The sequence below is a fragment of the Vombatus ursinus genome, unplaced genomic scaffold, assembly GCF_900497805.2.
Source record: "Vombatus ursinus unplaced genomic scaffold, bare-nosed wombat genome assembly UNPS02015066.1, whole genome shotgun sequence".
Taxonomy (NCBI): domain Eukaryota; kingdom Metazoa; phylum Chordata; class Mammalia; order Diprotodontia; family Vombatidae; genus Vombatus; species Vombatus ursinus.
In genome coordinates, this window is record NW_020954844.1 from 5469672 (window position 1) to 5486692 (window position 17021).

At 37.9% G+C, this 17021-nt stretch overlaps 1 protein-coding gene across 1 annotated transcript in view; it reads right to left on the reverse strand.

Moving 5' to 3' along the window:
- Window positions 1-17021, reverse strand: part of CTNNA2 (catenin alpha 2) — a 1364056-nt gene that overhangs the window by 40432 nt on the left and 1306603 nt on the right. Inside the window, exon 17 of the mRNA XM_027846144.1 lies at window positions 13977-14111. Within this exon, the coding sequence (XP_027701945.1) occupies window positions 13977-14111 (135 nt within the window). The remainder of the gene's footprint in view (window positions 1-13976; window positions 14112-17021) is intronic.

Below are 17021 nucleotides of genomic sequence, written 5' to 3' on the forward strand. Positions count from 1 at the left end.
GGCCAAAAGAGTTGCAATTGAATAGCAAAGCAAATGCTGGTTGGTTTTGAAAATAGCAGATTTTTAAAGTGCAAGCCTCCCAGTGGGGAGGGATGGTGTTACTTCTATTTATGAAGGAACTCATGTTTTGGCAAAGGCTAAAGATGGGAAAAGTCAATTAATGGTCTTCAGTGATGATGCTGGGTAGAAATTCTCTGAGATCCTCTAGCCCACTCTTTCCCCATTCATCCAACTGCATTGTAACATAAATTCAAAGGAGAAAGGTTATACTATTTGGTATTGATGAGACAGATGTTAGATTCCTGTGCATAGTTTGGGGCAAGACATCAACAGAAATAAGACTACTTAGAGAACAGGTGTAAAATGAGATGCTGGAAATATTTATGAAATGGGAAAAGTGAAAAAAGCTAAGAATTCTTTGGCTTCAAGAAGTTGGATAGAGATGAAAATGTGAAATGTGTGCTTTCAAGTCACCGAAGAAGGGATGGTTCAATGCAGACTCAGACAATGCAGTTTGAGAGAATGCAAACATAGAATCAAAGAATTTCTAGGTTGCAAGGGACTTCAATGGCCACCTAGATTATACATCAAGAAACATGTCCCATTTGCTAGGTCCATATAAATGAGAATGGCGCCTTTTCTGAGGGTTGGGATAAAAAAAAAATCAGAGCATATGAATCATTTAAATCAGACTGGAAAGAATACTTCAAAATAGCCTATAGGGTCTAAGAAACCAAGGAAACTTTAAACACAAGGAGATATCCATCAGCAGACATATGGCTAGCCTAGGCAAAGATTACTTTGAAACAGAAATAACACAGAATATACACTTTGAGTGAGACACATGAGACAGAAAAACATCTATTTTTTTTTTTACTGAGAAAGAACTTGGGGAATGATATAATTCTGAAATATTTTTGTCATGTGACAATATAAGTGAAGTGAATCAGACAATCTCCCAGCCAAAAGGCCTAAATACTATTCCATGGAAGCTGCTGATTAGTGGCTGTGAATTGAGAATACAGAGCTGGAATAAGTTTTCAAAACCCCAGATATTCCTCTCCTTATGGTAGCAGTGATCTCTTGCTTATAAAAAGGCTAAAGTCAAAGGATGAGCAAATCCAGAAGTGAACACAAAATCCCAGCTCAGAAGCATTCTGGTGCATCTAAATTCCCTTTATTCTCAAGTGAGCCATTTATGGCTGAAAAGCAGCCATAAATGATAAACAAGACCCACAATCTATTCAGCCAATAAGTTTAATAGCTGCCTTTTCCAAATTGATGACATTATATAAAATGGAGAGTTTTCAAGTTGATTTCTACTATCTTTCTGAGGCTGCAATCCACAAACGAATACTAGAGTATCCCGAAGTTGGAGGGGCAAGAAGGGAAACTTAGATAATTCGTATTTAAATAACCAACTACAGAATCTCCCAGAATTGATTGCAGCACACACATCCCTGGTTTAGGAAATGAGAAAGGGAAAGGACAACTGACTGATCTCACAATTGAAAAATAAGAAAAATTTTAAGTGAATAGTATTGTTTTTACTAGTAATTCACCTTATTGCAAAAAAAAAATAGAATCACATTTGGATTTGTTCACCTTTACACATAATACTGTTTAAAAATAAGACAAATCTCCCAACATTTTTAAAGGGATCACCTACCTATAAAATGTCCTATTGGGTAAAACTTTTAGGAAGAAAGCTGAAAGTTGTTATTATACAGATATTATATTGGAGTGTTAATGTCTTTTCTAACATTATGTAAAGTACTTTGTAATGCATAAAATGCTGTATAAAATCATATAAATGTATGCTACTATTCTTCATTTTAATTCTTCTTATTCTTATTATGATTATTATCTGTGTGCTCCTCTCCATTTACACAGGAGCCACCCAGATTATTGTAAAAGATCTCAACTGGTTTCCCCACCTAAACTAACAAACTGTTCCCTGTTTATCACACCACTGTCAAATTTGTATTCCTAAAACTCATCTATGTTACTTCCCTGCTCAAGAAGGTGCAGTGGCTCTCAATGCTTTATAAGATAAAAAAAAAACAAAACAAAACAAAGAAAACTCCTCTCTTTGGCATTTAAAGCCCTTTACAACCTAGTCCTTTACAAGTTGGCTCTAGAATACCCTTCTTGATTTATTCAACATTACTCATATTAACACATTCTATATTCTAGCAAAAGCAGTTTGCTATTCCTGGTATACAACACTGCATCTTCTGTCTCTAAATTTGCACAGTATATGTTTTGTGTTTGAACTCTTATTCCTTTTCACCTCTGCATCAAAGCAACCCTAACACCCCCCAGGGTTTGGTTCAAATGCTATTTTCTCTACCACACCTATCCTGATCTGCTCAATTACTTATGTCAGTTCCTACACACACACACACACACACACACACACACACATCCTAAATTAAATTTGTATGTTTATCTCTATATCTCAGAATCTATTTGCTATATATGTATATATACATACATAGATATACATATATGTAACATATGTGTATTTCTATATTTATATTTGTACATCCCAATTGAAAAAAAATAAAAAGCTATCTAATTCCCATGGCCTTGTTATTAGGTTTTTATCCATTAATGAAAACTAATAAGCTAATGAAAATTAATGAAAACTTGACCCAATAAAGGCTTGAGGTGATACCCCTTCCATTTTAATAGGACATTCAGAGAGAATCAAGTCAATATCTCCCCTCCCCCCCAAAAAATGAGTCATAGTGATGGGTGGTGGTTTGGTGTTTGGGGGGCAGCAGACCATGCTAGTATGACACCATGCCACAGAAATGGTCGCTTAATTTTTCTATTACAAAATCTGTACCTGGCCTCCTGGAACATGGACAGTTTATAACTACTTCAATACCTTAAACCCCGGGGAAATCCCCAGTTACTATTCTGGCATCTTAAACCAGTAGGTCTGGCTTTCAGGTTCACGTATATTAGTAAGGGATAGTGTGGTTTTAAGTAGATCACAGTACTAAGACTCAGTTTTCTGCATTGTAAAGCAAAGGGTTACCTAGATTATGTTTAATTATCTTTTCTATTTTGACATTCTAAGATTCTGTGCTGGTCAGAGGCAATTGTTTGTCTTTGTTTTTTATTACAGTGTTCACCAACTCAATTTCTTTGAATAAAAAGGCTAGATTGCAGTGGTGAGAAAAACTGAACAAAAGAACCATCACCACAGCAAAAACAATTCAAATCCTGGCTCTGCCACTGACTATTTGGATGACCTCTGTATGCTAAGTCTGTTCCCCAACATTTCTAAAATGAGTGTCTTTAACAAAGGGAGTAGCATATTCCTTCCAAGTCGTCACTTTTCTGACTATAATCATTTAAAATATTCAACTGATATGTTAGTTCACTTCTTTCTTTTAAAAACAAATTGGGGAGCAGCTAGGTGGCAAAGTAGATAGAACATCGGCCCTGGAGTCAGGAAGACCTGAGTTCAAATCCAGCCTCAGACGCATAACACTTACTAGCTGTTTAACCCTGGGCAAGTGACTTAATCCCACTGCCTAACCAAAAAACAAACAAAAGAAATTGGCAAGTCCCTTGATCAAATTGACCAATTTTGTTTGAGTCTGAGAGATCAGGCCATATCTGGGGACAAGCAAGTAAAGAACTACTGTTTATTCAGATACTTGTAATGCCTGGTTTAATTTCCTCTAGGTAGGTAAACGGGAAGAATATTTTAACTGGGGCAGTGCAATTGGTGCTGTTTCTTAGGGTACAAAATTTGGAGGGTGATGACAGAATTTTTTTTGGAGAAGTATAGAAACAACAAGGTTTAATACCTAGTTAGCAAGTAAAATTTTAAAAAAGGAAATTTCATTCTTATGGTTAGCTTCCTCCTTTCCACAACAGTATTTCAGATGAGCTCCTTATTGGTCCAATCTGGAATTATATCCTTGCCCCCATGAAAGTACTTGCCCTCTGCACAAAAATTACTTATTATTACTCTGTAGAAGCAGTTTGAATTGTGAAAGATAAGTGATATTTATGCAGTAGAAACTATCTTCTACAATTTCTGAATTTCAAAGAGCCTTTGTTTGGTTTTATCTTTACCATCCTTATAGAATTTTCTCCTCCCTCCACCATGTCTTCCAAAGGGCTGTTTATGGGCACTAGCATGCAGGAACACGTAATCCCTTGCCGTTGCCAGTAAAGAATCATATGCATGCTGGAAATGGATAGTTTTCCCCTCAGAGGGTTTGCCTAGTGTTATTTAGATAAATGTCAAGAATAATGCAAGATGACAAGAACCCTAACTAGGGATAAAAGAGTTCCAGGAGTCCAGGCCAAATCAGTTATCACTTTAGTTTTAAAAACTGGGATGTTAGAAGTCTCTGGGGAGAATAAGCAAGTCCCTTTTGCCTTCCAATATCATTATTGCCTTTATGACATGGAAAGATGTGAGCTATGGAATGTTTTAGGAGTCTGAAGAAAGCTTGGTGAAGGAAGAGTTATAAAGACCTTTAAAACTTAATTGATGTCCCTTGGGGGAATGAGTATAACAAGCTATTATTCTAGCTAGATCTCCATAGCAGACATTCTCTTGGGAAGGATTAAGCAATTTGGAAAGAAGCGTCTTGATGCTCCCCGACTGCTTGCCCTGGGGAATTCTGCCTTTTTTTTTTTAATAAAATCTGAGAGTGATATGAGATCTGCAAATGATGATTTCACCTGAAGGGATTTCCCCTCACTCCTCTGCACAATGAGTGTGGCTGTTCTCTGGGATTCCTTCTCTACAACATGGAAGAATTGGGTTCACTTTTTTTGGCATTAGAAATGAATATCTTTGGTTGTGTGGGGAGAGAATTGGCATAATGTCTTGTAAGCATAATACGTGTGTGTACCATAGATAAGAAAGACACCTGGGGAAGGACAGAGGAAGCCTCAGTTCTTGTCCCTATTCTACCACTGATTTGTTGTGCAATGCCCAGTGAGCTCCTTCCATTCCCTGGGCCTCAGTTACCTAACCGGTAAAATGAGAGGGAGATGGACTGCATGATTCCCTCCACTATCACATCCTCTGAAAAATCAGTGTTCCAGGTTTTAGCAATATATTCCAACAGTTTGCTATATTCCATTCAGTTGAAAATGTGTTTCAGGCCTACGATACTAGGTTCAATGTTCTATATACTTCAACTTACAAGCATCCAAAATAGGTCACAGGTATTTTAAGTGGACGCAGAGATCATTTATCCCCAAATCCTCATTCTGCAGTTGAAGAAACTGAGGCATTGAAATGTAGTGACCTTAGCAAGATCATACAAAGAAGAAAGAAGAGACAGGGAGGAAGAGGAAGAGGAACAGGAGGAGGAAGAAAAGCAAGTTTACAAAAATGGAATCATTATCCTCCTTCAAAGCACAGCTCATGTGCCATCTCTTATGGTTAATCCAAAAAGAAATTTTCCTTCTCTCCTGTTCAAATTACTTCTTTATCTGATACAATACTTCCCAGAACTGTGTAAGATCCTTGAAGACTGAGACTGTTGTTTTCCATTCTGTCTGTTTCCAAAGCATATAGCACAGTACCCTATACAAAGTAGATATTCAAATGTTTGTGGAACTGTATTTGATTGGAATGAAATGACTCTAGGTCATTAAGTGTAAATTTAGGAAACTGCTAACCTTGATGCAGTAACTCATCCTTGTATAGGGCAAAGGAGTTGCTGAAACTTTGAAACTTTCACCCACGGAGATAAAATAAAATAAAACATTTCAGAACCAGAATGACCCATTTAAGATTATCTATTCATGGGATCATAGGTTTTAAAGCTGCAGTGGTCTGTAAAGGTTCAACATTCTCCTTTTGCAAATATATGAGGCCTAGGAAGCTTAATGAATTTCCCTAAGGTCACGCAGGCAGTAAGTAATAGGTCTCAGATTCAAAACAAGGTCTTCTAATTTCCCATCAAGTACTCTCGCCAGTGCACAGATCAGCCTCTCTGTCATATGCCTAGGTTTACAAATACAAAGTGGTAGGTCCTTGGGAACTTTTATGAACTGCTCCAGGTCACCCAATGCATCAAGTCTCGAACTCATGTTCAAGTTCTTTGTCCAATAGAAAAGTCTACCCCCAAAATAACCTAATGGAAAGGAAAGAAAATTCTTCAGGGAAGTGCTTTAAAATTGGTAGAATTTGGTTAAAGATGGACCACCCTGCTTCTGAAAATGGGGCCTTCTAAAGTCCTGTTTCATGACAACTGTGAACAATTTGACTATTGAGATTTTGGAAGACTTAAGTTTTAGTGGTAAAGTAAGGAGAGAGAATTCTTGAATGTCATATTTTATTTAAAAATGGATACAACTTAAAAGATACAGTCAATTTGTAATCATCATCAAATGACATCCATCTTAAGTCTCCTTTCTAACTCACAATGGATTAACACCCCCTGGGTTCTTTTCTTGTCAACACATTCAATCACCCTTCTCTGGACCTTGACTTAACCAACTAAGAAAGACACATTTAGTTCACAAATCTACGTGCCTCCTCTGAAAAGTGATAAACTAGATGAATTTGTTATGAAATCCTGGGAAGGCCCAGAATATGCAACACTCACATTCAAATTTTTGATACCAAAATGCATACCCAAACCAAATAGATTTATTTTTTAATTCAGTTTTTGGGCTTTTTTTTAATCCTCTCCTACCTTAAAATGAATGATCAAAAGTTTATTATATAAAAAAATCAAAGGGTATGTGGAGTTGTTCATTTCAGTTACTGAGATTGAAACATAAAAGTCCCAATAATCTTTAATTTTCTTTCTCAGTGAAATTGATCAAACCCATCAGATTTTAGTTTGATGAGATAGAAATGAATAACTAGAAATCATAAGAAACCCCCCCCTTCCCCAAATGGAATATATTTTCAATGTTGGAAAATTTATTACAAATCTAATGGCTTGGAAAAGTTAATGTTTTTTTGGAATTAATGAAGAAGCATTTATTAAACATATACTATGTGCCAGGCACTGTGCTGATAACTAGAAGAACAATAATCTATAGCTAGCACTAAAATCCAGCTTTCATATCTCCCTTGAGTTCCCAATGTACATTTCTAATTGTCTGTTGAACATTTCCACCTGATTGCTCCACAGATAATTCTAAGCCAAATCGACAGTAATATACTGTCTGCCATGTGCAAGACACTATGTGATGTACTGGAGGTATACCATACAAAACTCAAATTCTTGAAAATAAATACATATGCGCATGAATATACATACACACATTTATATGCACATATATGTGTGCATATGAAAATGTACATATGTGTATGCATATACCTATATTCCCAACACAGAATTCATTTTCTCATCTAAAATCTCACACCCTCTCCTAAATTTCTCCATTTCTATTGAGCCACCATCCTTCCAGCCACCCATTTTCATCACTTCATCATCATTATTGACACTTCTTTCTTCATCACACCCAACATCCAAACAGCTGGAGAGTTTTGTTAATTTTTTTTCTCCATAAAACCATGCCCATTGATCACCTTGTCTTTATTTACATAGCAGCAACCCTAAGTCAAGCCCTCATCACCTCTCCCCATGACTATTAAAATAGCTTATGCATTCATTCATTCTTTCATTCATTCATTCATTCATTCATAAAGACAAAGGAGGGGGAATTTCAAACAAGGGGAACATCCTATGTAAAGGCCAGAAGATAGGAGATAGAATTGCATTTGTGGTGAACAGTTAAAGGCATTTTAACTGTTCCTGGTAAGATGGTCAATTACTGGTTTCATGAACCTGATCAAATGCTCCTGGGCTGGATTTGGAGGTGGATAAACCACTATTATATAAGCCAGTGTGTGTGTGTGTGTGTGTGTGTGTGTGTGTGTGTGTGTGTGCGCGCGCGCACATGCAGGCATATGTACAGGTGTTGTTGGGCTTATCTTACTACATAATTGCAAAGTCAAATATTGATTATTTGAGAATTATCTGTAACTTTAGATTTAATTGTATAATGTAAAAGGCACAAGACCAGGGCCCTAGTATTGGCTTTTACATTAACTTATGATGTGACCTCAAGCAGCTCATTTCTACTCACTGGGCCTCAGTTTTCTCAAGTATACAATGAGGAGTTTGGACCTCTAAGATCCCTTACAGATCTTGGTCTGTGATCCTATGGGCTATAAAGGGGTCACCAACTCCCTCAGTGGAAGGAGTACCTAACTTGACAAATAGCAGACTCTTAAAGCAGGGAAGTTGGAAGAAGATCCATCAGAACACAAGAAAAAGAGTGTCTGCTTACTTTTCTTTTCCAATGGATTCTATTCTTATAAGGACAGAAGTAGCCTGAGATGTCATCTCATTTCAAAATCCCAGAATCTTGGTGTTGGAATGGAATGTAGTAATTTTCTCCAACCATCTTTCCCTTGATGAGGACTACCCTCAACATTGTCCTTTGCAAAAGAGCTGTCCAGTTCCTGACTGAAGACCTTCAATGACAGGGAATTACTGGCAGCTAAGGCAGCCCATTCCACTTGTGAATGGATCAAATTGTTAGAAAACAAATCCTTACATAAAGCCTAAATCTGCCATCTTGAAACTTCTACCTACTGCTCCTAGTTTTGCTCCCTAGAAATGGGGGGAAGGAGTTGAATCCTACTTTCTCATGCAGCCCTTGAGATGATTGCAAACAACAATCATGCTTAAGTTCAGGCTAACTGCTAGCATTTCCGTCAACCAATCCTTAATCGTATGTTCCCAGGCCTGCCCAAATTTTGACTGTTCTCCTCTGGACATGCTCCAGTGTGTCAATCTTTCCTAAACTGTGGTACCAAGGATTAAACACAAATAACAGACATGATCTGACCATGGCAGAGGGTAGCAATACTAAACCTTATTTAAAGAATTATATCCTTAATAACGCATCATGTTAGCCCATTAACTTTTGGGGGCCTTCTCTCAGGAATGAGAGAAATCGAGAGAGACCAATGGAAAAGACACATAAAAGTAGAGAATAAGGTGAGAGAGATAGAAAGAGACTGAGGCAGAGATAGAGAAAAACAGAGAAAGAGAGACAGAGATAGATACAGAGAGAGACAGAGAATAGAGACAGAGAGAGAGACAAAGAGATACAGAGACACAGAGACAGAGACAAAGACAAAAACAAACAGAGAGAAAGAGGATAAAGGAACACATAGATGATTTAACCATACTTATATGATGGGGGATATGATTTGAGGTATATTGGTGCTTTAGAAAAACCAGTGAATTAGTGGATTATCCACAAGGATGAATGGTTTTTGGCCCTCACTTTACTCCTAACTAGTTCTATGATATTTCAAAAGGGAGTCACTTATGATACATATTATTTTCCCTTTTATAGATAAGGAAACTGAGGTTCAGAGAGGGAATTAATCTATCAAATGTAATACTGCAAGTTACAGTGGTAGAGGTGGGACTATTAATCCAAATATTCTGACTCTGAGGCCAGGACTATCTTTGCACTATGTCATACTAGCTTTCTTAGGCAAGCGGCACAGGGCTTCCAGTGGAAGATTTTCAGGTTGGATTTCTTTCACCAGGTGAAGAATTGAAGAACCTTTGGGACTAGCAAGGATCAGCCAACTTATTAGGCTCCCTTGCTAGGACACAGCACAGTAGTCTTTACAAATGGTGTCTCCAGATCAGATCAATCGTTTTGCAGAAGTCCTCTAAGATAATTTCTGAGCTTCATTCTGATTCTGCTTTATCCAGATCCCCCTTGAGAGGACGATGAAATGAATTTAATCACATTTAAAATAAGACCACTTGACTTTTAATGTGAAAGGTGGAGTTCCTTTCCCACCATTAACAACTCTTTGAGAACATCATAAGCCACCGAAGTTGGGAAAAAAAAGGAAAATATTTTCCCACCTGACCCCTAGCTATGGCTATAAAGAGGCAATTGTGTTTCTGTACACATTTACAGCAGGGCAAAGGGGATATAAGACCAGCCTTGGAGTCAAGAATACCAAGGTTCAAGATGTTTCTCTGATACATACTGGCTGTGTGACCCTGGGCAAGTCACTTAAACTCAAAATGTCCCAAGCAAGTGTCAAAGCTCATCAGTTGCAGAGAAGTTTCAAATTTACATTGGTGAAAATTTTCCTACTTAGAATTCCCCACACCAATAAAATCTAAAATCCACATGGTAAAGATAGGAGATATATAAGCATAAACACCTACATTCATGCATATGTGTCTATACACCCATATATTCTTGAGGTTACACATGTATGTATATATTCTCATGTATGTGCACATACATATGCATATGTGTGTGTGTATGTTTGCAATATCATCTGTGTAGGGAACTTCAAACTTGGAAAACCCATGCTATTAGTCATATATAACTTAGAGTCTTAGTTACCTGGGACATTGAGACTTTCAATGAGCTAGTGAGAGTCATAGAACTAGTATGTGTCAGAGTCAGGTTTTGAACTCATGACTTCATGACTTCTAGGACAGACTTCAAGTTGATACATCATAAAACTTCTCATCTAGACAATGTCCCAAGAATTAACACAGTTTTAAGTTACTAAAGCTTAAAAGTGCACTAACACTTTGAGGACACCCTGTTTGTATGGCTATATGGAATATACATGCATGCAGGCATTCATATATACATACACATTTGCATACATGTGACCAAAGGTTATTCAGCTATTACATTCTGAGATAGGATTTATGACTTAATCAATAGTATAGAGTGTATGGAAACTAATGTGGAAACTGTCTTTTTCATTTAAGACTGATCATTCACACACACACACACACACACACACACACACACATACACATGCACAGATTCACAGTCACTATCAGCTTATCAAATCCCAGGAGTTCCCTTTGTGGCTAATGACAAATTTCAGATATTTCCTGCAAATTCTTTTTCAAAACATCATCCTTTCCTCTTCCCCTAAAGGGAAAGAAAGGGAAAGATGGAGGGAGAAAGAAAGGGAGAGGCAAAGAGAGAGAGTGAGCAAGTGAGAGAGAGAGAGAGAGACAAAGAGAAACAGAGACAGAGAAAGACAGTGAGGGAGAGACAGAAAGAGAGACAGAGAGAAGAGAAAGAGAGAGACAGACAGAGAGAGAAAAGAAGAGAGAGAGAGAGAGAGACAGAGACAGAGACAGATACAGAGAGAGAGAGAGAAAGAGAGAGATCAGATCAGAGGTGGGAAGTTCTCAAGGTCCTCAGACACACTTGTTTTTAATGCATGGGCATTTTAAATATACAAATATCTACAATACATAAAATGATAGGAATTCTTTCAAAAATAAAGAAAACTGATCCCTGTATTCAACGCACCTAAAATTTCTTACTAGACAGAAATGCATCATCTACAGGAATACAAATGTATTGGAAGTTAAGGTTCCTGGCTTTAGGTTTGAAAGTTAATACCATGTTTTCTCAATAAGACAGGCATCATCTGGAAACAGGGTGTCCCAAATCCCCTGTGCTTGGCAGAGAGCATTAGGTTGTACCAAACAATTTCCAGAGAAAACTTCAAACCATTTTATTCTCAGCCCTGCAGTGTGGCTCTGAATCCTCACTGAATGGATTCATAGGAAAAGGTATAGAAACTGTAGCCAACATTTGCAGCTGCGAACATGAGCTACAGTGCCATCACCTTAAAAATCTGGCAGGATAGTCATCAATCCATGACAAAGTAGGGGAGGGAACCCTAAATATAAATTGAACCCAAAGTATAGGAGCACTTTCTTGGCAAAAAAATGGGGTATTTTATTTTTTTCTCATTTGTGAACCTCATATTATTGTCTCCTTTTGCCTTTCAGAAGGTAGTCAGGTAAAGTGGCCAGAGAACTTTGTGGTGTACTAATTGGCTTAGCCAATGAAGAATAAGATGGGAGTACAAGTGGGAAGAGACAAGCAATCTACAGATGCCAGTGAGGCCCTGAAGAGCAATCTTCCTTTGCCAAAAAAAAAAAAATGAAGCCAAAGAGCAGGCCCTTTGCTGTGGCTACATTACATATTACATACCATGAAGAAGTCCTGGATCAATGCTATGATGGAGCTCTGAACAATTCCTCTTGGAAAAACCATTATCAGTTTCTGTAACTTTATACAGCACACCTCAAAGAAGGGGATCCCATTAGCACAAGCTTCCTGAGTCCCTGAAAATATCTTTAAAACTAACAATGCAAAGGATGAAAGCCACTGATGGGTTGGGACTACATCTAAATGAGGAACAGACAATGGAGATGAGGCTTTGGAAGCAGTGACTGCTAACAATGATGTGCCAGAGAAAATGATGGTAAGCATTTATGCCCAGAAAGCTTTGTGGAGGATGAGGCTGTGGAGTCTGGGATTAACAAAGATGCTACGTGCATCCATGTTTAAAAAAAATGAATAAAAAAAGAAGAAATTGGAGAGATATTTAAAGCACATACGACACAGAGAACCAAATGCACTCAGTTCCACAACTGTTTTGTACAGATGGATGAAAAAAGCTGTATGGCATGGAGAATGGTACCATCAAGGCAGAAGAGAAGAAAAGAAGCATGGCGACTAAAATGCAACAGCATTGTTTACAAGCAAGAGTTTGGAGGGGAAAGACCACTCAGTGGGGGAGGAGGGCACAATGCAAGACAGATTAGGGCTTTGCAGTGGGAGATTTTCAAGTTGGATTTCTTTGACCAGGTGAAGAAGTGGAGAACCTTTTGCACTAGCATGGTACAGCCAATTTCTTAGGCTCCCTTGCTAGGACAGCACAGAGTAGGCTTTCAAGATGGTGTCTCCAGGCCAGCCCAGGCATTTTGCTTCACAATTACCTTCTTTGTAGGTAAAATCATTCATGAACTGAAGCATCTGGATTCAAATGGGATTTTGTTTTTCCCCCTCACAGTTGAAAAAACTTGTTTGAGGACTGAATTATTTTCACTCGATGAAATTCCTGAGAAAGGGCCTTACAAAGAATTGGGGCTCATGACCAACCCAATCCTCACAAGCCATCCACCATCTTGAAAATGTTGTATCATGAGTAATGTGGCACATTTAAAATGATATCACTGCAGTTGGCTGGGAAAGGGGTGGGAAGAGATAAAGGTTGCTGGAGCCACACTTTGGAATTTGCATACAAATCACAATGACCAGCAAGTTGTGGGCTGGGAAGTTTCTTTTACTTCCCAGTGTTTTGGTTGAGGGATGAGAGAAGGGGAAGAAGACATGGGCAAGAAACCCAACACCTCCATATGGAAATCCTACCAAGAAATACTGCATGTACTAAATATTCCTTGAATTTTCCATGTTGATTCATGGGATGGAAATGGACCAGATGATTATATTTCCAATGCAAAAGAAAACAAAAATGGGAACAACTGAGCAAAGGAAATGTAATTGTTAGTGTTTGACAGCTATGTTAGTTTCTTTTTGGCAACAGCACGTCTTCTAGGTCTTAGGTCATTGATAAACCTAGTGTGCATTGGAACCTGAGTGAAGGAATTCCTGTCATTTTCATCATGTTTAAGACATGAACACAAGCCTCCATGTAGAGGTCCTGGCTCTTGTACAGATGATGCAAATTTCTAATACTAACAAAGGGAAGTAGACTTACAATGAGTAAATAGACAAAAGCCCCAAACAATTACAATAGTCACAGCTTGGCAATGAGTTTCCAGACTATGAAATTAGTTTTCTTGTGAAGAATGGAGATTTTACAAGGCTAGTATAAACACAGGGTAATTGGAAAATCAAATTGCTCTTCACCAGTTATTATAAGGTCTGGAATAATGGCGATAACATTTTAAAAAGCCTCCCTATGTATGAATCACTAGTGTTTGAGTTGTTGTCTACTTCTTCTATTTTAATGATTTATTATTATTATTTTTTTGAAACAGTACTGTTGCCAAGAATGGTTCCCTTAAAGTGCTACCACAGTGGGACCTTGGAGTTATGACATCCAAATACCAGCTTACCCCTGATACAATAAGCTCTCCGCCCAGGTTCTGTACTTCTGCCTTGACCTTGCTGCAGATATTAAGCTGGTGGCAATACAAGGCAATTCGTTGAAGGTAGGCTAATAAATCCTGTTTGCACGCAGAATCAGGACACTGAAAATAAAAAAAAAAGTGGCATTCTCAATTACATAGTTTCTTTTATAACACTCTCACATCAAATCTCACAGAAGGACATAATTTAGGTCTATACCATATTAGCAAAACACTACCCACCTGTCCCCTTGGGATGGGAGTTACTGGTTGAGAATTAGTCTTTCTGCTCCCACAGAATCTCATAAATTAAAATATAAAGATATCCCAGAAAGACCCTATTGATATCATCTGTAAATAAGTAATTACACTCTTTGTTAGTTGCCTTCTGCACAGTAAAGACAGCTAAGTAATCTCAGAGGTTATTTTGCAGAGAACTCCATTCAGTTTTCATGAAGCATGGGAGTCTTTTGACGTATAACACCCAGCCATTCTCCCCTGGAAGGAAATCATTTATGGTAATCTGCATGCTGCATTAGAGAATATGATTTCAAGTCATTGCTCTAATAAGAAGATGAAGCAAATTTATTTCCTTTGCTTGTCTAAGCAGAGCATCATTTTTATTATAGCATGTCTGTCTCCATTTTAGACCCATTGTGAATCTCAAAATTATAGCGACCTATTCAAGGGCCTTAAAAGTAAGAGGCTTAGAGATAGTTCATAACCAATACAAGTGGGAATGTTCCTAGAACAATTCATTCAGAGTCAATTGAAATGAACTGCGGATAGGAAGACACAATTGTTCAGCTTGCCCATTACATGATCAGCTGAGAAAAGGGAGTCACCATTCTGAATGGTAAATGGAATGTTCTGGACTCCATCAATTACTCCCATGGCTCAGCAAAGTGTGTCCCTGCCTAGTGACCTGACTCATGATTCTCTAAGAATTCTCATGTGAGTGGCAGTACATGAGAGTTTTTGTGTGATTGACTTTATAGCAAGGGGCTTCAGAGATCTGGGAGCTTGAAAATGAAGTGTTTTGGGGCTCTGGAAACTTAAACACAATCATCAGCCATCTTGAGCAAACATGATAGAAAAAAAGGCATTCAAGGCCAATCACAGTAGTCTTTGGCATATGTTATGTGTGTGAGAGTGTGTGAAATGAAACATAGAAATCCAATAAATATATGCTGAGCCTATATCAATTTACACACCGTCTAGGGAGAAGGGAGAGATGGGGAGAAAATTTGGAACACAAAATCTTATGGAAGTGAATGTTGAAAACAAAAAATAAATAATAAATTTATAAAAAATTAAAAAAAGAAATAAAAAAGAAACAGAAATCCAAGTGAAATACTAGGAAAGAGTTTAGCAAGCCTTGAGAAGTCTGATAGCTTCTATCTATATAATTCAAACATATGATTTGGACACAACCATATTCTCTCTTTTGATAAAAACAAAAAGCAAGGAAGGAGGACTTCAGGAGGTCACTGAGTTTAACCTACTCTCTGCATGGCTGTCACCAACATGCCTTCTTCTATGTTATTGCATCTATCAAGGAATAATTCCACAGAGACCATTTCTCCTTCCTGCAACTATTTAATACTGTAATATTTATCCTACTCCTGAGACCCATGTACTGAAAAGAATTAACTTTAAAATGATATCTCTCCAGAGAGCTGACAAAGCTTTCAATACAAACACCTTGGAGCAAATTAAACTGGAAGGTCTATCTCCTTGGAACAGTAATTAAAAATGCAACAGTCCATAAAAAGTTTATATTGCATGCATATCTCGAAACTTCGGGAAAAAAATATTCCCAGCTACAGAAAGGCATCTGCTGATGGCTTCCCCAGCTTTGTTCATTGTCAGCTGTTCAGCTGAACCTCATCCAGAGGAATTTAAAATGCAAAAAGCATGTCTTCCCAAGCGGAACACCTCTACAACCACTCAAATCCCCACAATAGTATGTATAAGAAGGTCCTGATCCAAGAACAACAGAAATGGCAAGTCACTTTCTGGTGATTATTCCCACAACGAGAAAAAAAAAAATTAAGAGAGGGTGTCTTGTTTAGACAGTATGGTTTCTTTTCAAAGAGACCATGTTCTTGTTGCACCATTGTCCTTTCCAAAGTTCATCTTCCTCACGAGCCAGTTCAATTCAATATTCTTAACTCTTGACTTCTTGACTCCCCTATACTATTGCTGATCACACCTTGCCAAATACCAGTGCTAGACTTCTATGATCTTTTCCAATTGTTCCTCTTCCATGATACTGAACAAAACTTGAGGAAATCACAAAGCAGTGACGACTGGGTCCACTACAATCTTATTAACTCTTCTTGCTCCAAACCTTCACTTTTCTAAAATTTATGTCACCATCCCTTCCTTCCACTTTTTCAATTGAGACCCTCATTTCATACTTTTCTGAAAAAAAAAAATGAGGCCATTTCCTTCTCCCTTTCTCCTCACCTCAGATCCTCCTAACATCATTACTTACTTCCTCCTCCATTACTCCATATTCTGACGAAGAGGTGGCCCTTGATATCAATGCCAACTCCTCTACACAAACCCTAGATTCCATTCCCTCCCACCTTCCCAAGCATATTGCCTCCCACTATCATCCCTGCTCTCTATCATACCAATTGCCTTTCTCTAATCAGAACTCTGTTAAGATTTGATAATGAATTTGTAGTGCACTCAGTCTGAGTATTTTGTAATTTCTTCCAATTCTGTCCAGTAGCACGGAAGACAAGTGATTTTTGTGAAACATCCACTCTAGATCCAGGAGACATTTTTGCCCTTCTCTATCTCCCCCAAAATAAAAGTCTCCCCATAATACTGAGCCAGAAAACAGTCACTTGTTTTCCTCCAGTTTCTATTTAGCGTTTGCAGTACAATTTTTGATGAGTATGACATCATTCAATTCAAGATATATATTTTTTGTTTTGTTTTGTTTTTAGTTAGGGCGGGGGGAGGTGAAGCAATTGGGGTTAAATGACTTGCCAAGGTCACACAGCTATTAAGTGTCAA